The sequence below is a fragment of the Lissotriton helveticus genome, chromosome 8 (assembly GCF_964261635.1).
Source record: "Lissotriton helveticus chromosome 8, aLisHel1.1, whole genome shotgun sequence".
NCBI classification, from domain to species: domain Eukaryota; kingdom Metazoa; phylum Chordata; class Amphibia; order Caudata; family Salamandridae; genus Lissotriton; species Lissotriton helveticus.
In genome coordinates this window covers 1,194,469,270-1,194,490,674 of record NC_136069.1, presented here as the reverse complement: position 1 = coordinate 1,194,490,674, position 21,405 = coordinate 1,194,469,270, and the positions used below count along the sequence as shown (strand labels likewise).

Sequence of the window (21,405 nt, the reverse complement as noted above, 5' to 3'; positions counted from 1 at the left end):
AGCTCTTGTTATTTCACACACATTTTGTTCTCTTTCATGTGGAAAATGTCATGACTTACCTGTGTGTGAGACAATAGACTCTGTCATATCGCTGTTCTGTTCACAGCAGAGTTGTGCCAGTATATCTGTGTGAGGGGCGTGCAGTCACTCTGACTTCACACAGGCCAATCCCCGACACTTAATTACCCAAAATAATAATGATAAAGACAATTTATGAGAGGGTTCCTGCCCATCTTTTTTCAACCTCTGTTTATTCTGTGCAGTTGTAACTCCAACTTGGTGGAACCTTGGGTGGGGGAGAGTCCTTCCCAATCAAAGTTGTCGGTAGAAACAATTGTGAGTTGGGGCAATTTTGTTAGTGGAAGAGTGCTAGTCTGTAGAATGCAGCACAAATGAGAATGACTACATATATCAAAGCCAAGCTGGATGTTTCATTGCCCGTCTGTGCATGATAATGACCCCCACTGTCTGCATGCAACTTCTGAGGCTGGGTTTACTGTGTGTTTAGCGCATGACAGCCAGGCAAGTAAACTACTTTTATATATCAATCAAGGCACACATTGATAGACCTTTAGTATACATACTGGTTGGAATGAGATAGTCAATGGCTAGGAATTCTCTAGCAATGGCCAATTTCCCATTGTCCAATGCAATGATAGCTTAATTACTCAGGCTACACCCTACTGATGATCAGTGATTTATGTGAGGTAAAAAGTGGGGGTGGGTTCAAAAGCTTCATGAAAGGATCTGTTTTATTGGCATAGCCTGAAAAGCAAAATAACCGTTGTGTGTCGTCTGCAAATCTGGGAGTGACTAGTATTTGACATTAATAAATACATATTGATGCTTGATATGGGTCATCAGTCTCAGCTAGTCAATTTCCTGGCCTGCTTCCTCTAAGTTTCCAAATGTTTAAGTTTCCTTGTACCTTTCTCCAGCTTAATTACAAACCTTTGGTGGTGCAGGCATAGAAAAGTTTATCATTTAAAAGTAAAACAAACGTATATAATGCATAGTGTAATAGATATGTCAAAAATAACATTCTGTTCTATCCTACTAGAGAAGAAATGAAAGAAGAAATGAGGGAACAATGGTTAGGTGCAAGGATTTGTCTCTCTGAAGCCTAGGAAACTACATTGAGCTGACAAGAGGGAAGAGTGAAAAGACAAAGGCTTAAAATATTGGAATTTGGCACACAATATTGCATTGGGTGCACCAATTGATCAGGAAGTATTTCACCGCTCTATCTGAAATGTAAAAAAAATGAGCTTACCGGATACTGCAGAATATAATCGCTCTTGAAATGGGCCATTGTAAATTATTTTGATGATTGGGTTGCACCTCATAATTTTTGTGTTCTACTTCGATATCTTTTAGGTTGCATGTACATCTTTTAATAGGCAGTCTTTTGTCCTTTCTGACGATTACTGGACCACATTTATTTTTCAACCACCCAAGGATCAAGTGACTGCATAGACCTTGTTTGCTTTGGTCAAGTGCAAGAGTATTTTAGCTCGTTTATCTCATAAAAAACAGGAAATATTTCTCTTTCACTGTAGGAATTGTCATTTTGGCTCTAGTGTGTTCTCTGGACTCTTGAATTTTGTTCTATTGCACTTCCAGGGTGCTGCTTCTACTCGTTTCTCAAAATGCAGCAGGTATAATCTAGCTGCATCTGCAAAATCAACATTTCTCCGGGCTATCCTGCTTGATCTCACTGTTGCACCCGCCGATGTAGCAATCTGTACCAACTGGCATAAGCTAGTAGTTGGACTAAAGGCCTTGTTTTGTATTACGGATTGATTTAGAAAAAATTGTGATGCAAAATAAACTTTCCTACTTTGCCCTCGTGCTAACTCCTTTTGATTTTTAATCCCTTTTTTATACGAATTGTGCCTCAGAGCTGCTGTTTTGAGACATTGGCTTGAGACATTTTGAACCACTATCCATGAGTACTTTAATCTCACTAATTTTCTACTGGCTCTCCGGATAGTATCCATGTGGATTAATAAGTGCAAGAGACGTGTTTTCCTTGCCTTGGTACTAAGTATTAGTCCATGTGTGATCTAAAACTATTTGTCTTGGTAGAATTTTATTTTGTCTACTGGGGAGCTTAAAGTGAATCAGTCTGTCAAGGGAAGGAGACAACCTTCCCCGCATTTTCATAGATTCAGTAGCCTCATGTTTTCTTTATTACGGAAAAGAGGTAGGTCGCAAGGAAGCAGAGTTAACACATATATTATCAGTTACAAAATGCGACCAATTGCTTCTAGGTCGAGAAGTAAGTCACACTAAAACTTGTCAATTTTTGATTCTGAAAATGTGGATTTTTAACGTTTTTAGGAAAACGAGCAGGACAAGATTTATTATCTCTAGTTTTGGTTCATTTAGAAATTGTCAGAACATAAATCAAATTGTGGAACAAGATGGAATTTAATTGTTGTGACACTTAAATCCCAAATGGTGTCCATTGACACAGAAATAATACTGTTTACACACAATCAATACATTTCGAATTAGCAGTGTTTTCTAAATTACTTTCAGGATGATCTTTAACAACATCTACAGGGCTTATTCACAAACTGCATTTCGTAGTACATTTAGTAGTACTAAAATACTACTACTTATGTACTACAAAAGGCTATCTGCAAACCTACGAGTGTATATCTTCACCTCCACCTTTCCTATCTTTTCTATGGGGAGTTCCTCATACATGTAAATGTACGATTTACTAGTAAAGGTGGGAGGGGCCAGCACGACTGGCTTGAAAAAGGGACATACTTACTACTAAATGGGAGGGGCTTAGGGAGGAGTGAGGAGGGGTTTAGGGATGGAGTTCAGGGAAGGACTTGCACTCACCCTCAAAAGAGTAAGCTTTTTTCCTGAGGGGTTTTATTTTAAATCCCATCTTCCAATATTTTCGACGGAAAAGTGCTGCAGTACTAGTGGTTGGCCTTGTGTGGTGCTGGACTTACTATTGTTTCATTTTGGCAGTAGTAGCTTACACTCGTAAACTTGACAGGGATGCAGATATGTAAGTCTACACTGTTGAGTAACTTTATACTCCGATTTGTGTGTAGCCAAAAGTAGTAAAGTTACTCATAGTCAGTCAAAATCAACTTTATTCGGCTGATTAGAGCCATAAAAGTGCAACGTAAGACCGCAAATCAGTATAAAGCATCATATAAATCGAATAGTAATTCATGTCTTGATGTGCTAAAAACCCATTAAAATATTATACAAAAAAGGATAAAAAACACATAGTAAAGTTACTCAAAAATGTAAGAGCAAACATACATGTGTAAATTACTGAAAGTGTAAGTTACCTTTGTGAATATATCCATGCATTTCTTTTTTTTAAAAACATTCTTTATTGGTTACTGGTAGCATCAATAGAGAAAAGAAAAATGAGTCATCAATAAACATATGCAATTCAAACCTATTCACAGGGAAATGCAATCCCAGATCCACAATACAATGTGTAAGTATGCAATACACAGCAAGTAATAGCCAGTGCTATACTCCCATAAGCAAGCAATACAACGTTTGAAAGTTGTATGTTGGCATAGAGGAGATACCAGTCTCGTCTCCTGAGGTCCAGCATGAGCAAGTGGGGTCTAGATGAGCAGCTTACATCAAGCTACTCTCACAGTTTGTCATCAGTTCTGCATTTTTTCAATCTCAATCCCTCTTCTATCACCCATTCAGCCACATCATGCGCCCAGCGCCTCAAGTCTGGGCTCACTGTGCCCATCTAGGTGATTGTAACACGCTGTTTGGCAAGGACGAGGAGTAAATGTAAAAACTTGAAAGGCTTTTTCTGTCCTTTTTTGCAGCAAATGTCCCCCAAAATACATGTAATTATGTCCACCAGACAGGGGATCGCTACCACTGCACCTAAAAGGCATGTACCAATGGGCAATGCCTTGTGACGTGTAGAAATGATGCTGTGGGATAGTGGCATTGCTGGGCCCAGGAAGGGTCTATTCTGTGTAGCAAGGATGGTGTTATGTATGTCCGGGGTAAAAAGTGAAAGTGTGTAAGTTTGAGTCTGGCTTTGCTAGAAATAGACTGTACCAGACCACACATACATGACCAATGCATATCATCAAGTTGTAGCCCAAGTTCTCCAACCCAGTCTGCTCTAGCGAGGGGTGAAACAGGCCATCTATCCACTGACATGGCCTTTTATAAGTGCGTGACCATGTGTCGCCCTCATCCCATCTCCAGTAGGGCCTGAAAGGTGTGTGAAGTGTGTGAGGTGCTGGTTAAGAGGTCCAGATGCCTCTAGTAATACCCAAGAGGATGGAATGTTGTAGGAAGTGTCCTGTTCTCAGATTAAACGCATCATGAGTAGCTTCAAAGGATATGAATTCTTCATTAGGGAATAGATCCTCTAGAGTTTTGTGCCCATCATACTGCCGTTGGGTCATGTCCACTCAAATTGGGAGTGCCCTAAACGCTAGGATGTCCCAGAAAGTAAACTCCCTGGCAAAGGGGGACATCTTGAATATCAATTTAACTGTGTGTTCCTACAGCAGTGCAGTGTATTTTAGAGGCCGGGTCTGGTGGCTTAGTGGACTAATGCAACAACTGTAGGGGCCTGTGTTTGATCTCATGGTCACAGGTTCAAATCCCAACGGGTCCACTGAGCCTTTCATCCTTCTGAGGTTGATAAAATGAGTACCATTGAGTTGGGTAACAATAACTTTCTGTTATTCAGCGCCAAGATGCCTACGGGTGAATGTGAACTTTACAAATACATGTTATGCTATTTCACCAGAAATGGCCCCTAAACATCCCCCCTCCCCCTTGCGATCGGTATCTGGGGTAATGAGAAGGCACAAGGGTTGTCCCATGGCAATTTCTTCTCTCAAGTATCCCCTTCCATTAGACATTGCATTACATGTTGTAACTGTAAAGCCAGGCAGCCGTGTTCCAGGTTAGGTACTGCCAATCCCCCCTCCACCAGCATGCAAAACAGATTGTTCCTAGCAACACAGGAGTGTCCCCTCGCTCATATCAGAAAAGAGATCAGGGCGTTCAGCTGCCAAAAGACGGCTGAGGGGATACGGGTGAATAAGTGGTGGATGTAGTAAAGCCACCGCGGCAGAAGGCCCATGTTTGATATAGATGCATGTTCCATGAGGGAGAGTGGAAGTGTATTCCAAAATTGAATGGATGAGTGAAGGCCTTTGATGATTCTGAGGATATTGTATTGTAAAAGTGTCTGAGGAGTGTGCGCCACCATCATGTCCAAGTAACACAATCTGTCAGTCTCCCATCGTATAGGGAGGGCCAGTAAGGTTGCAGGGTCTTGAGACCATTGTGCTCCCAATGGGAAGTGCAAGGACTTCTGATAATTGATCTAAATGCCCTAAACCTCCCCGAACCTGTCTTAAAGATCCAGCAACCGGGGAAGCGAGTGTCTTGGCATAGACAAGTAAAAGAGAGTGTTGTCTACATACAGGGACAGAATATGATTGGTGTCCACCACGGTGATCCCTCAGGGCGCAGTCTATTGTCAAATCCAGATGGCCATGGGTTCCAGAGCAAGGGCAAAAAGAAGAGGGGATGGGAGCAACCCTGCCACATTCCCTTGTAAATAGGCCAGCTCTCTGAACATAATTTTTTCCACTCACATCCTGGCATCAGGCCGCCTGCATAATATCTGCACCCAGGAACAAAATCAAGGGCAAATCCCCATGGCCCTCAACACCTGCATTAGTTATGGCCATTCCACAGTGTAGAAGGCTTTAGCAATATCTACGGAGATAATGACGAGTTAGTCCTCCCTACCATCCACCTTGTGCAAGTCCACCTACATAGGTCCATGGTGGCATTATGACCAGAAATGAATCCACATTGATCTTTGTGGCCTAATTGCTGAATGGCAAGGCACAGCCTGAGAGTGAGAGCTTTGCAAAGGATTTTAGTGTCAGTATTAGTCATGGACAAAGGTCTACAAGAGTAGGGATTCAAACTGTCACACCCATGTTTGAGCATCAAGGAGATGTAGTGCTCCCACATAGATTCTGGTAGGACACATCGCTGTTGGCTTCCAGGTATACTTCCAATAGTTGCCGGGTAAGGGAAGGGGGAAAAAGCCTGGTAAAACTCTGCAGGAAGGCCATGGGTGTCCAGCATCTTGTCACAGGGGAGCTACTGCACTGCCACATGGATCTCCTCTAAAGTGAGATCGACATCTAAATCCATGACTGCCCTGTCGTCCAATCGGGGCAGGTGTAAGAGATTCAGGAAAGTGATGACGTGGTATGGGGAGGGTCAACGAGGACTATGGTAGACACCCTCCAGATGGACCCTGGAGGTTTTGACAATCCCCATTGTGTGGGCACATCTCTTCAGATAGAGTCTGTGAGCTGGAATACAGGGGGTTGAGGAGACTCCCTTCTAAGGAGCCAGGCCAACAGATGCCCTGAAGTGTCGCCCTCCCTGTAGAGGAACTGGCAATATGATTTGAGGGTATATTTCACCAGTCTATTCCTCACTTCCTCGACATGTTGCAGAACATCCCGTTTGTCCCAGCGCTTGGAGGTGCCAACTTGTTTCAACTGTTCTAAATGTCCCAATTCAGAACATTCACCTTACCCACAAGAGAGCCCCACACAATGCTACCAGATCACTGTCTTCTTCGCCTCCAATTCGGTCATACAATGTAGGCTGCAGGACCAGTTCACCTTGAAATAGTCTGAGACTGCCTTCACAATAGTCTCCCAACCTTCTGCATCCTGGAGGGTCTCAGCGGTACGTCTCCATCCCAGACGTGAGCAGGACATACTCCCCCAGCTGAACTCTAAGGGGTAATGTGGTGTTATTGGAGAAATACTGAGAGAAAAGGGCCACCGAGCACACCCTCCCCCCAGGGAGTCCGAGATCAGTGTACAGTCCAATCATCTGTATGTGTTGTGAGTTGAGGAGTAGCAAGTGAACTCCTTCACATCGTGGTGAGTTGCCCTTCATATGTCGCAGAGCCCAGATTAACGACTACCTCCTGCAGGGAGACACTCATCCTGGGTTTAGTGGTCAGCCGAGGAGGGTGTCTGTCCAGACCACCATCCACAACACAGTTGAAATCAACACAGTTGAAATCAACAGTCCAAACCACCAATCCCTCTATGGCCAGTGTGAGGACATCCTGAATCTTGGGGAAACATTGCCTATCATCTGTGTTGGGTGCTTAAGTGTTCACAATGGATACGTCTACCTCATCAAGTCTTCCTTGTAGCAGTGAGTGAGTAACTCCCCTCAATTTCGACCTCCATACACCTCAGATCAAAAGGAACAACTGGTGCTATCCATACAAGGATCACTCTGGCATATGTTTAGTAATTAGCAAAGTAAAGCTGCCCCTTCCACAACCTACCAAATGTACTGGGTTCTGAGTCAGAGAGATGGGATTCTGTAGATATGCGATCTGGACAGCATTCCGCTGCAGGAAGGAAAACACTCTATATCTTTGCGTGTAGGTACCCAGACCCCTCACATTCCAAGATATCAACTTGTAAGCATCAGGACTGACCGTGGCAAATGTAAGTGTGAGTGTGAATCAAGATGCTCCTCCCTGCAACCTGATGGGATAAACCTGAAGGACAAGATTAAAAAACAATAACAACACCCCCACTACCACCCTGAACAGGTATAACCAAACTACCTTTGCATACAAGTCCAACCAGATCAATGTGCCAATGGAGGGACACTTCTATGCCCCGAATCCCCAACAGACACCAATGAGTGGCACCTTTAAGGGAAAGAAAAAAAAGAGAAAGAAAAAGGGGCAAGAGGGATAGATGTCCTACCTTCGGAAGTCTCCCTCCCACCGATTCAAAAAATCAGGGGTGTATCATCCCATCCGCCCAACTCAGTGATAGTGTACCCCCCCACACCGAGGCACAGGGGGCAGTCATTAGCAGGTTCCAATCCAATATCCATCATACCTGAGTCCATGGCTAGGTGTTGGCACATCTCCATCCCATTGCCTACGCCAAAATAACTAGGTGTAAGAGAGCTGACACCCCCTTGGCTGGGGGAGTAAGTTGATCAAGACTAATGTGCAGTACCAACAAGGTTCATGTCCATTAGGTAATGGAGAAACTCCCCAAATCAGGATTTCACAGTATTGGGTAAAATGCCAGTGGTTCGTGGGGGAGAGCCAAGGGCACCACCTTTAACAGGTCTCACGTTGATAAAAGTCTTGGAAACCAAGGGTTGATCTTCTGCAGCAGAGTCTGTGGTGCCATCCTCTCTGACCACAATGCACCGAACCTCTGTGGCTCCCGCCAGCCACTATTTCCACTCTGAGGGCATCCATTCGAGACCCTTCCAATATCTTCATGGTAGGGGTCCAACATCAATCAGCAGTCATGCTGGAATGGAAGAAGATAAATCCAACCAGGACCATACCTCCTCGGGGGCTCAAAGAAGTGTTATTTACCAGTGGCAATGACTCGGAGCGTTGCAGGATTTGACGGCATATACTTAAGGTTCATCTCCAAGACCTTCTTTTTCATAGCAAGAAATGACTTGAGCCTCTTCTGAACCTTATGATTGTAGTCCGGGTATATGGGGATGTTGTGATTCTTAAATTCCAGGAATAAACGTTCCCTGGTGGCCCTAAGGATAACGTTTCTGTCACAGTAGTACATAATTCTGGCAATGAGGGCCCTGGGCAGGCCTCCCAGCAGCGGATAGGGGTTCAATGCGTGGTGTGCCCTCTCCACCACAAAACGTCTGAGAGGCCCTAGGACGCAGAGTGTCCCGTACCCGTTCTTTAAGAAAGGTCTCCTCAAATGCACCCTCTACCCATTCAGGAATTCCCAAGAGTCTTAAATTGTTTCGTAATGAGTGACATTTGGCATCTTCAACTCTGTTTTTGAGCGAATTTGTGAAAACTGACATTCATGACACCTTTTGCTTAAATTGACGGACCTCCGATTGCAAGGTTTTGATATTGGATTCTGCGTTGTCTACCTTGCCTGCTATCTTGTGGAGATCAGCAGGTAAGAGTTGATTCCCATGGATACACCTGCTATTTGTCCCTCAAGGGCTTCCCCAGGGCCCTGAATGGCTGCCGGTCAAGCTGCCCTGGATGGTTCTGCCTCACATGCCGGAGACTGTTTTGGCGTGGCCACCTTACCATGCTGAGTGATCATGTGAGGCTGCTGGCGCGTAGTGGTATATTGGGTGATGGTGTTACCTTGAGCCTGATACTGCGATCTGTCTCGCCCCATGTTAGTGCCGAAGTCATTGGCCTGCATAACAAGGTAAGCCCAGTTGGTCAGGTAACTGTGCTTCAAGTAGGGAGGCGTCAGTCCAAGAAGGAGGCTGAGTAAAGTCCCCCTGCAAGATCATTGGGGTACCAGAGTGGACAGCAGATGAAAGAGCAAGTCAGTGACTAAGCCTCCAGAAGAGGCCCCCTACTGGGCCCAGGTGCATTTGTGTAGGTGCTCAGAACTACCAGCGATACTGACCTCGAGATCACAGTCAGGCTGGGTATTACCTCACAAGGATCATGCATCCACCGGCTCCCATCAACACTCCAGTCCCAGGCATGGGGCCCCGCAATGGCAGGAACAACAGCGGCCCCCAGGTGTCCTTCACAGCACTTTTCCCAGGGCACTTGCAACCGATAGTCAATCCTCAGGGAACACTGCCTCTATTGCAGCATGGTTAGCACTCCAGGGCTTCTACGAAGGCCCAGATGCCCCCCCTAGTACCTCTGCTCCAATCATCCAGGGGGGTTATCAATTCACAGATCCTATGGCACTCTGTACCACTCCTCATCTCTTCGCAGCCGCCACAACAGGCCAGTGCACTGCTGTCCTTTGGAACTGGAAAGAGGAGGTCTCTGCTGCAGATTCGGCGGTCCCCCAGGCAGCCACCGGCGCCTCTCATGACCAGGGGGACGCAACACCAGTCCTTCACCCCCTGTTAGGCCCCACTCCAATCGAGAGGCCAATGAATACATCCTCCTGTGCTGCCAGCACCTCAGCTCCGTCCAGCCATCAGGGGCCAGGCCGCACCAGGCTGCGTCGAGCCACGTGCCCCTCTCACCACTCCCTGCTCTGTGGGATCTGGATCCCGCTGGTCTGAATATGGGGTGCGGCTGCTTCCCAGCAGGTCGGCGGCATGCAAGGAGCCTGCGGGTCACCTCTACCCGGCAGCCAGGAGCCGGCAACTCTTAGTGCTGCAGACAGGGCCAAGACCGCTGATCACGAGACCTCTCATTAAAGTAGGCCCAACACCTCACGGACACTGAAAGTGGCAGATGTCGTTTCGAGCTGAACAAAGCCCTCCACACCGAACCTCCAGACTACCCAGAAGTAAGCACTGGGATGAATACAGTGTGACTGAGTCTGATTAGGCAGGATTATTGGAGGATTAGTCTGTGGGGAGACGGAGCTCCCTAAGAGCACGTCCTGTCCGCCACCTTCCTAGGCCACACACCCCTGACCAGTACATTTCTAGTTTTACATTTTCATTGGTTTACCCTTGAGTTACAAACTTATAAATACATAGTGTTTCTTGGAAATATCCATAATGAAACATGATGTGCATATACATGCACTATTTAACATTTAAAATCTCCCCAAATTCCCAAACATTTTCTCCCTTGTTAGTAATGGTGTGTCTAGTTGGCAGAGGTATGCACCCTGTCCAAGTAGGACCCACACTCTAGTCACGGTAAGTGTAGTACACACTAACTGTTTACCTGTGCTCACCCTCTGGTGGCTTGGCTTAGAGCAGTCAGGCTAAACTATAGGCAATGGGTAACTTATGTGTGCATACACACACAGTAACACATTAAAAACAGCAAAAAAGTACTCCACACTAGTTTCAGAAAATAGCCAATATTTATGTGAGTAAAACAAGGCCAAAACTACAAAAATCCAACATACACAAGTCAAGATATGAATGTTTAAAGATTAAATTAAAATGCAGTGCGAGGAAGTCTACAGCTCCAACTGCGGTTATCTGGTCACGCTTGACTGGGATGAATCCAAAAGTTCAGTCTGACTGTGATGGAGCGTGGGCCAGATACAGGAATCACGCAGACCGCCTAAAGTACCTTTGATGCATCGGAAATCAAAGAAGATTTGTCGCGCAGAGGAGGTGAGGCATCAAGTATGCAGGTGATGCTTCGGTTCCTAAAAGCAGTGCAGGGCCGTTGAAGCTTTGCTGCTCCGAGACGATGCGTTGTACAGAGGAGGTGATGCAGTGGTTGCTGGTGTGAGGCCTTTAGTTTGTGAAGGTGAAGCGGTGTTGATGGTGCGTCGATGTCAAGAGCGTGGTGCATCAATTCCATGACGTCAAAGTCAAACCACTGGGCTGAAGGTGAAGTGTCGGTCGAAAGCTACGCAGGGCCGGGGATGCGTGGGAGTTTTCTTGGTGCATCACAGACTTTGGTGAGGCAGTACTAGAGACTCCTGCTGCAGCAGGTCTGCAGGAGGCACTGCGTTGGCTAAGTTGGGCTGCATTGAAAGTCGAAGTTGTTGCATCGCACACTCAGTGAGCGGTGTCCACGGCATCGGTGCAGGCTGCGGCAATGTATCTGTTTCACAGGGATGCCCCAGTTCCGAATTGACACTTTGCAGTCTCTGCATTGATTTCTTGGTTGCAGCACCAGAATCACCTCCAAGGCCCACGACTGGATTTAGAACCACTTGGCAGGTCAGAACTCACAGCAGAGGAGCCCAGGTGCTGGTAACAAGAGGCAGGTGAAGTCTGTGATGCCCCTGAGACTTCAGCAACAGGAGACAAGCTCAGTCAAGGCCTTTGAGAACCCTAGAAAGCAGGCAAGAAGTAGCAGACAGCAGGCCAACACAGCAAAGCAAGCAGCAAAATGGCAGTCCCTCCTAACAGTACAACAGCTCTTCCTCCTGGCAAAATGTCCTCAGTCCAGAAGTGTTCTAAGTATATGGCATCAGAGGTCCAGTACTTATACCCATTTTAGCCTTTGAAGTAGGGAGACTTCAAAGCATGGTCTTTGAAGTGCACAGTACCCTACCCTTCCTGGCCCTGGCTCCAGACACACTACAGGGGTGGTATGCAGCTCTTTGTGTGGGGACAGGCGAAGCCCTATTCAGTTGCAAGTGCCAACTCCTCTCACCACCCTAGGTCAGAAAGACCTATCGGCCTTGTAATGGGCCACCAGGACACGCAGGGCACACCTCAGCTCCCTTTGTGTGTTACTGTCTATAGTAAACTCACAAAGCCCAACTGTTATCCGACCAAGGCATGTATTCTAGGGACAGGCAGAGCACAAAATGGTTAATGTAAGAAAATGGAAACTTTGTAAAAGTGGCATTTTTAGACCTGCAATTTAAAAACCAACTTCATTAAAAGGTGTATTTTTTAACTGTCCAGAGACACCAAACTTCAGTTTTCTATCTGCTCCCCGTTGGAAGATAAACGTGTAAAGTGTTACAAGGCAGTTCCAATGCCATCCTATGGGAGAGACAGGCCTTGCTGTAGTGAAAAACACATTTTGCAGGTTTTCATTTCGAAGACATGTAAAACTTCAAAGTACAAGTCCTACCTTTTAAGTACATTGCAGCTTGCCCATGGGGCTACCCAGGGCCTACCTTAGGTGTGCCTTACACGTAGAAAAAGAGAATGTTTGGGCCTGGCAAGTAGGTGAACTTGCCAGGTCTACATGGCAGTTTATAATACACATATGATGGATGGAACGCTTAATAAAACAAACATTCACTCCAGTCACAGATCTGTGTTAAATCCATAGTTTATTTGCTCACCACACCATTCTAGTGTGAACCAGTGTGCTCGCTATACCACTGGATTCAAGCTAGCCTTGCTAATGAGAGGTGATCCCCCGAAACCGGTCACAGAGTGCTTGTTTCTGGTCCAGGAAGGATCTGGCATGGAAGTTCAGGCTGGACGGTTCCAATGGGGAGCAGGGTCAAGACTGATTTACATATTGCTGCGTCCAAAATGGTGGCATGGTGACCAAAAAATTATGGATTTAATCCAGATCTGTGACTGGAGGTGATTGTTTGATTTCTTCTGAGTTACGGCCATCATTTGTGTGTTTTTTTCCTTCCTCCCATTGCTAGAGCAGCAGCAGCTATGTGTTTTTCCTGACCTCTTCCCTACATGGCCATCGCACTGAGGCTGCCATGGGCTGGGGAGTGGGAAATAAGAAAAGAGGCCTAGCTGGGAGCCAGGTGTCATCACCTCAGCCCCAGTGTCTTTCAGGACTTGGTGGAGGGGAGTGCATGTTTCCATATGCCTCCCTGTGAGGCCACCTTTTACAAACAAAAACACAGAGAGGATGTGGTCTTAGGGTAAAAGCTGCCGACTTTGAAATTGGGGCACTAGGTTCAAGTCTCAGTGTCCTCTCAAGATCCTGTGATTCCGGACAATCAATCACCCCATGCCTAAAATAAAACAAGCATTTACAATGCAATGGTCTCGGCATCATTAAAGGTAGAGCTATTGGCATTGCTCATGACATTTTTTTTTCTTTCAATCATAAATAAATGGCATTGTCATTTACATTGTCAATACACACCACTCTGCACTCAACTGCACTCACCTGCACTGCACTCAACTGCACTCACCAGCATTGCACTGCACTCACCTGCACTGCACTCAACTGCACTGCACTGCACTGCACTCAACTGCACTCACCTGCACTGCACTCACCTGCACTGCACTCACCTGCACTGCACTGCACTCACCTGCACTGCACTGCACTCACCTGCACTGCACTCACCTGCACTCACCTGCACTGCACTCACCTGCACTGCACTGCACTCACCTGCACTGCACTCACCTGCACTGCACTCACCTGCACTCACCTGCACTGCACTCACCTGCACTGCACTGCACTCACCTGCACTCACCTGCATTGCACTCACCTGCACTGTACTCACCTGCACTGCACTGCACTCACCTGCACTCACCTGCACTGCACTCACTTGCACTGCACTGCACTCACCTGCACTGCACTCACCTGCACTGCACTCACCTGCACTGCACTCACCTGCACTGCACTTCACTCACCTGCACTGCACTTCACTCACCTGCACTCACCTGCACTGCACTCACCTGCACTGCACTCACCTGCACTGCACTCACCTGCACTGTACTGCACTCACCTGCACTGCACTGCACTCACCTGCACTGCACTGCACTCACCTGCACTGCACTCACCTGCACTGCACTGCACTCACCTGCACTGCACTCACCTGCACTGCACACACTGCACTCACCTGCACTGCACTCACCTGCACTGCACTCACCTGCACTGTACTGCACTCGCCTGCACTGCACTCGCCTGCACTGCACTCACCTGCACTGCACTCACCTGCACTGCACTCACCTGCACTGCACTCACCTGCACTGCACTCACCTGCACTGACCTGCACTGCACGCACTGCACTCACCTGCACTGCACTCACCTGCACTGCACTCACCTGCACTGCACGCACTGCACTCACCTGCACTGCACTCACCTGCACTGCACTGCACTCACCTGCACTGCACTCACCTGCACTGCACTGCACTGCACTCACCTGCACTGCACTGCACTCACCTGCACTGCACTGCACTCACCTGCACTGCACTCACCTGCACTGCACTGCACTCACCTGCACTGCACACACCTGCACTGCACTCACCTGCACTGCACTGCACTCGCCGGCACTGCACTCACCTGCACTGCACTCACCTGCACTGCACTCACCTGCACTGCACTCACCTGCACTGCACTGCACTGACCTGCACTGCACTCACCTGCACTGCACTCACCTGCACTGCACTCACCTGCACTGCACTCACCTGCACTGCACTGCACTCACCTGCACTGCACTCACCTGCACTGCACTCACCTGCACTGCACTCACCTGCACTGCACTCACCTGCACTGCACTGCACTGCACTCACCTGCACTGCACTCACCTGCACTGCACTGCACTCACCTGCACTGCACTCGCATGCACTCCACTGCACTGCACTCGCCTGCACTCCACTGCACTCGCCTGCACTCCACTGCACTGCACTCACCTGCACTGCACTCACCTGCACTGCACTCACCTGCACTGCTCTGATCTGCACTGCACTCACCTGCACTGCACTGCACTCACCTGCACTGCACTGCACTCACCTGCACTGCACTGCACTCACCTGCACTGCACTGCACTCACCTGCACTGCACTCACCTGCACTGCACTGCACTCACCTGCACTGCACTCACCTGCACTGCACTCACCTGCACTGCACTCACCTGCACTGCACTCACCTGCACTGCACTCACCTGCACTGCACTGACCTGCACTGCACTGCACTGCACTCACCTGCACTGCACTCACCTGCACTGACTTGCACTGCACTCACCTGCACTGCACTCACCTGCACTGCACTCACCTGCACTGCACTCACCTGCACTGCACTCACCTGCACTGCACTCACCTGCACTGCACTGCACTCACCTGCACTGCACTCACCTGCACTGCACTCGCATGCACTCCACTGCACTGCACTCGCATGCACTCCACTGCACTCGCCTGCACTCCACTGCACTGCACTCACCTGCACTGCACTCACCTGCACTGCACTCACCTGCACTGCTCTGATCTGCACTGCACTCACCTGCACTGCACTGCACTCACCTGCACTCCACTGCACTGCACTCACCTGCACTGCACTCACCTGCACTGCACTCACCTGCACTGCACTGCACTCACCTGCACTGCACTGCACTCACCTGCACTGCACTCACCTGCACTGCACTCACCTGCACTGCACTGCACTCACCTGCACTGCACATACATGCACTGCACTGCACTCTGCACTCACTACTCTGCACTCACTACTCTGCACTCACTACTCTGCACTCACTACTCTGCACTCTGCACTCACTACTCTGCACTCTGCACTCTGCACTCACTACTCTGCACTCACTACTCTGCACTCACTACTCTGCACTCTGAACTCACTACTCTGCACTCACTACTCTGCACTCTGCACTCACTACTCACTACTCTGCACTCACTACTCACTACTCAGCACTCACTACTCTGCACTCACTACTCACTACTCTGCACTCACTACTCTGCACTCACTACTCTGCACTCACTACTCACTACTCTGCACTCACTACTCACTACTCTGCACTCACTACTCACTAATCTGCACTCACTACTCTGCACTCACTACTCACTACTCTGCACTCACTACTCTACACTCACTACTCTGCACTCACTACTCACTACTCTGCACTCACTACTCTGCACTCACTACTCTGCACTCACTACTCTGCACTCACTACTCTGCATTCTGCACTCACTACTCTGCACTCACTACTCTGCACTCTGCACTCACTACTCTGCACTCACTACTCTGCACTCACTACTCACTACTCTGCACTCACTACTCTGCACTCACTACTCTGCACTCTGCACTCACTACTCTGCACTCACTACTCTGCACTCACTACTCACTACACTGCACTCACTACTCTGCACTCACTACTCTGCACTCACTACTCACTACTCACTACTCTGCACTCACTACTCACTACTCTGCACTCACTACTCACTACTCTGCACTCACTACTCACTACTCTGCACTCACTACTCTGCACTCACTACTCACTACTCTGCACTCACTACTCACTACTCTGCACTCACTACTCTGCACTCACTACTCACTACTCTGCACTCACTACTCACTACTCTGCACTCACTACTCACTACTCTGCACTCACTACTCTGCACTCTGCACTCACTACTCTGCACTCACTACTTTGCACTCACTACTCTGCACTCACTACTCTGCACTCACTACTCACTAATCTGCACTCACTACTCTGCACTCACTACTCACTACTCTGCACTCACTACTCTGCACTCACTACTCTGCACTCACTACTCACTACTCACTACTCTGCACTCACTACTCTGCACTCACTACTCTGCACTCACTACTCACTACTCTGCACTCACTACTCACTACTCTGCACTCACTACTCTGCATTCTGCACTCACTACTCTGCACTCACTACTCTGCACTCTGCACTCACTACTCTACACTCACTACTCTGCACTCACTACTCACTACTCTGCACTCACTACTCACTACTCTGCACTCACTACTCTGCACTCTGCACTCACTACTCTGCACTCACTACTCTGCACTCACTACTCACTACTCTGCACTCACTACTCACTACTCTGCACTCACTACTCTGCACTCACTACTCACTACTCTGCACTCACTACTCACTACTCTGCACTCACTACTCTGCATTCTGCACTCACTACTCTGCACTCACTACTCTGCACTCTGCACTCACTACTCTGCACTCACTACTCTGCACTCACTACTCACTACTCTGCACTCACTACTCTGCACTCTGCACTCACTACTCTGCACTCACTACTCTGCACTCACTACTCTGCACTCACTACTCACTACTCTGCACTCACTACTCACTACTCTGCACTCACTACTCACTACTCTGCACTCACTACTCACTACTCCTCACTACTCTGCACTCACTACTCACTACTCTGCACTCACTACTCTGCACTCACTACTCTGCACTCACTACTCTGCACTCACTACTCTGCACTCTGCACTCACTACTCTGCACTCACTACTCACTACTCTGCACTCACTACTCACTACTCACTACTCTGCACTCACTACTCTGCGCACTCACTACTCTGCGCACTCACTCCTCTGCGCACTCACTCCTCTGCACTCACTCCTCTGCACTCACTACTCTGCACACTCTCTGCACACTCTCTCTGCCCACTCACTCTGCCCACTAACTCTGCACTCACACTCTGTACTCACTACTCTGCACTCACTACTCTGCACTCACTACTCTGCACTCACTACTCTGCACTCACTACTCTGCACTCTGCACACTCACTCTGCACTGTGCACACCACTGATATCATGGAATCTTCCACCACACTTTCTAAAACTCTATAGTCCGAAGCATAATAGGCACAGAACCAAAAGAAGGGTAGACATTGCTTAAAATAATCTTATTGTATTTATGAGAAGCAAAAGCGAGACTGTGAAATGTGCTGAATGTCAGTTTGTTACGAATCAACAGAGTGGAGTTAGAGAACCAAGAAATAGTAATTTAGAATCCGGGTTAGAAGGAGTAGTAATCACAAGCTGAGGATCAACGGGCGCGAAACAGCGTGGTGGGCGCAGGAGACGCAGCGAGAGCGTGCACATCAGCTGAAGATCGCCGGAGAAGACACCGAGCCTGCCTGCTGCCGTGACTGACCCGCTGCAGAGGGAAAGAGCCCAGTGAGTGGGGGTAGAGGGGGGCGGCAGAGAGGGAGTGTGTGTGTGCGTGTGCGTGTGTGTGTGTGCGTGCGTGTCTGTCTGTCTGTCTGTCTGTGTGTCTGGTGTGTGCCTGCCTGCCTTTGTGTGTGCGCGTCCACAGACCCTGGTCGGCTCGTGCACCGCTCTGTACTCCCTTGCGAGCTTACTCGGCGACAATAGTTCTCGTTGCCGAGACCTAAAAATGTATATCAGCTTGTGTAATGAAACTGGTGATCATGTAAACTGCTCGAACCCCCTTGGGATGTGGTCACACTATTTAAAGTTATAATAAAAAATAAAAACGTCTATTTGTTCATTTTTTCTGCAAAGCTCAGAACATGATAATCAAAGAGGACTCTTTATATAGTCCCTTTTACCATGGCTTTACCTATCCGTCATGGACAATTCGGGCAGCTTTAGAACTCATTTTAACGGTTACAATTTCAGGTACATACTGATCGAATGAAAAATACCAGTTTTGGGTGCTTTTCTTCATTTTCGTACGGTCCGGGACTTTAAAATACCACGTATGCTTATAAATTAACCAGACAGGTGGCAACGTTAGCCAAGACAGATGTTGTGGCCCTTGGGCCATTTTATTTTATTTCATTTTATTTCACCTCCCCTGCCGGGACAAAAAGCAGTGCTCATTATACTTTTCACCAACGTTACTGACTGTTAGCTTTAAAATGCTTCTTTTACTACACATATCTCGAAAAATGAGACAAGCCAAATGGTGTTTCATTTTCATGAAAGGGCATGATCCGGAGATGCCGAACACTTTTTGGAGAATGCCCCGGCTGAATTGTGATTCCAATCAGACCCTGGTAATAGAGAGAGACAGAGGGAAGCATCAAGAGGAGGAAATGAAGAAACAGGGGAGAGTGAGAGAAAGAGAGAGAGGAGAGCCACGGAGGGCGAAACACAGAGGGAGGGAGAAAGGGAGAGAGATCCTTCTGACTGTTTTGACTAATTCTTTTTTTGCCTATGTGTGGGTGGGGGGAGGGGAGGGCAGAAGTTGGGCGACCTGCGCAATTGCTCACTTTGCCCATGCCTTAAAACGTCTTGAGCTGTCCAATACTGGGTGTCTGGTTCACCAACTCATCTGTCAGCCTAAACTCAACGAAAGACTCTAATGCATATGGCGGAAGACTTTAAATAAAAGGGAATTGATGTTCCTAATATACTAAGAACGCCACCAGCTATTAACAGATACGTTGGCATTGACAATAGATTCCCTGTTTGAACTGTTTTCCCATTTTACACAATTTGCTGTTTGAAATTCCACCAGAAGTAGTAGGCATTTATATAATTGCTGAGTGTTTTTCCCCAAAGACGTTCGACCAATGATAGATTCACCAGCTTATTAAAATATATATATATATATATATACAAAAATAAATAAAATACGTCGAAATAGCGGTGGAGTCGGAATTCCTCCACATTTCTCCATAGACGGAAATTCTTCTGCCCATTAAACACTAAACGAGGAAGTTCCTCAGACATTTTACATCCTTTATATAATATTAAGATTACATCCTTTATACAATATTAAGAGAGTTAAAATCACGCATGCGCATTTGGGATTTTCTGCTCACCTGGGCAGAGGCAGATGAGGGCCACGAGGAGGGTGAATGCTGCCAGGGAGAGCCCACGCGGGCACCACCACCTGGCGGTACTGGCCGAGCCCTGGTGGAGCGTGCTGCTGCTGCGCGAGGCCATCTTCTGTTCTGGAGAAAGCTCTCGTGGATGCGCGCGAGCTGACACAAGCAATGGAATGCAACTTAGAAACCCGAAGCAAACCAGCTGGCGCTGAGCATCCATCCACTGGAAACAAACTGCAAAGTGTGTCTGGCCCGTCAGGAACTCTTCTCATGTTTTATGAGACATTTAAAAGATGTCCTCAGGAGTTGCCTTCGGCTGTATTTTGTCAAAGAAGCACTGTATTTCTTTCCAGAGTAACGTTTGCACGTATGAAACACGTCTCTATGTTTGCACGGAATTCCTCGGGCCCTGGAGCTATTGGCACCCGGGCTTGAATTTTCATGACAAGTACAGGTCCAGCTCTGTGTTTTGCTGCCGGTGGAGTGCTGTTTTTGCAAGTCGAATGCCAGAAATGTCTAATGCACTTTCCAAAATGCATTTCATTCACGTCTTGAAGAAACTGAAATGATACAAGGTATGGTCGATGTGTGGACTGTTCACTCTTGTTAAAGACATCTTATACTGCACTGTGGAAAGTAGTTCCCTCATAGTGCCATATTATTATTTGCTGGTTGTTCACAGGGACATCTTAAGGGTTTTGGGGGCCCTGACCCAAACGTATTTTTGGGAACCTGTTTGGAACTCCTTTGAATTTATGATCCAATTTCAGCTCTTTCATGCCCTCTTTGCCCAGGTCACTGCCAGCGCACAGGCCCACTCGTCCAAATTCATAATGTTTTACATCTAATACTCAGGAATGGTGAGGGAGTTTTAAATATTGTAACAGCAGGTGCTCACTAATATTACAGCACATAATCCGTGCGACACCTTCACATTTCTCATATGCGAGGTTCTGTTTTGATCTGAATGAAACTTTTGTTACAGCTGGTGAATGAAACATAAAAACATTTCTCTGCAAAATATCTGTAAAAGACTATCACACATCACCCACATTATAAATAAATTAAAGGAAAACAGGGTTTAAAACAATACTTTTAAGAATAATTAAAGTTCCTCAAGGCAAGAATCTTTAGAACATAGCCGGCTCTATTAGGGGTCCCCCTGAAACTAGGACCAGAACCTACTTTGCCCTCGCCTTAAAACGTCTCTGGTTATTCACGATGTCTGACAAATTGTTTCGCTTAAATGCACCAGCGATTACTTCCTTTTAATGCAGATATGTCTTTACTTACGTGTGCTTCGCCTGAAAGATAAGAGTTCCTTCCACGCCGTGACCTTCATACCAGGGCCAGTCCAGGAACAAGAAATAACCCTCGTGGGTTTGGCCATACCAAACTTTGTGGAAATACTGCTTTAAGGGAACTTTGGAAGGAGTCTTCCTTCTAAAAAAAATTGAACATGGTGGTAAAA

The 21,405-nt window shown here is 47.3% G+C and overlaps 1 protein-coding gene across 1 annotated transcript in view; it reads right to left on the bottom strand.

Moving 5' to 3' along the window:
• LOC144771920 (augurin-like) overlaps positions 1 to 20,157 on the bottom strand; it is an 81,984-nt gene extending 61,827 nt beyond the window's left edge. The window contains exon 1 of the mRNA XM_078656157.1: positions 19,929 to 20,157. Within this exon, the coding sequence (XP_078512283.1) occupies positions 19,929 to 20,154 (226 nt within the window). The 5' untranslated portion in view covers positions 20,155 to 20,157. The remainder of the gene's footprint in view (positions 1 to 19,928) is intronic.
• Positions 20,158 to 21,405: the final 1,248 nt, after the last annotated feature.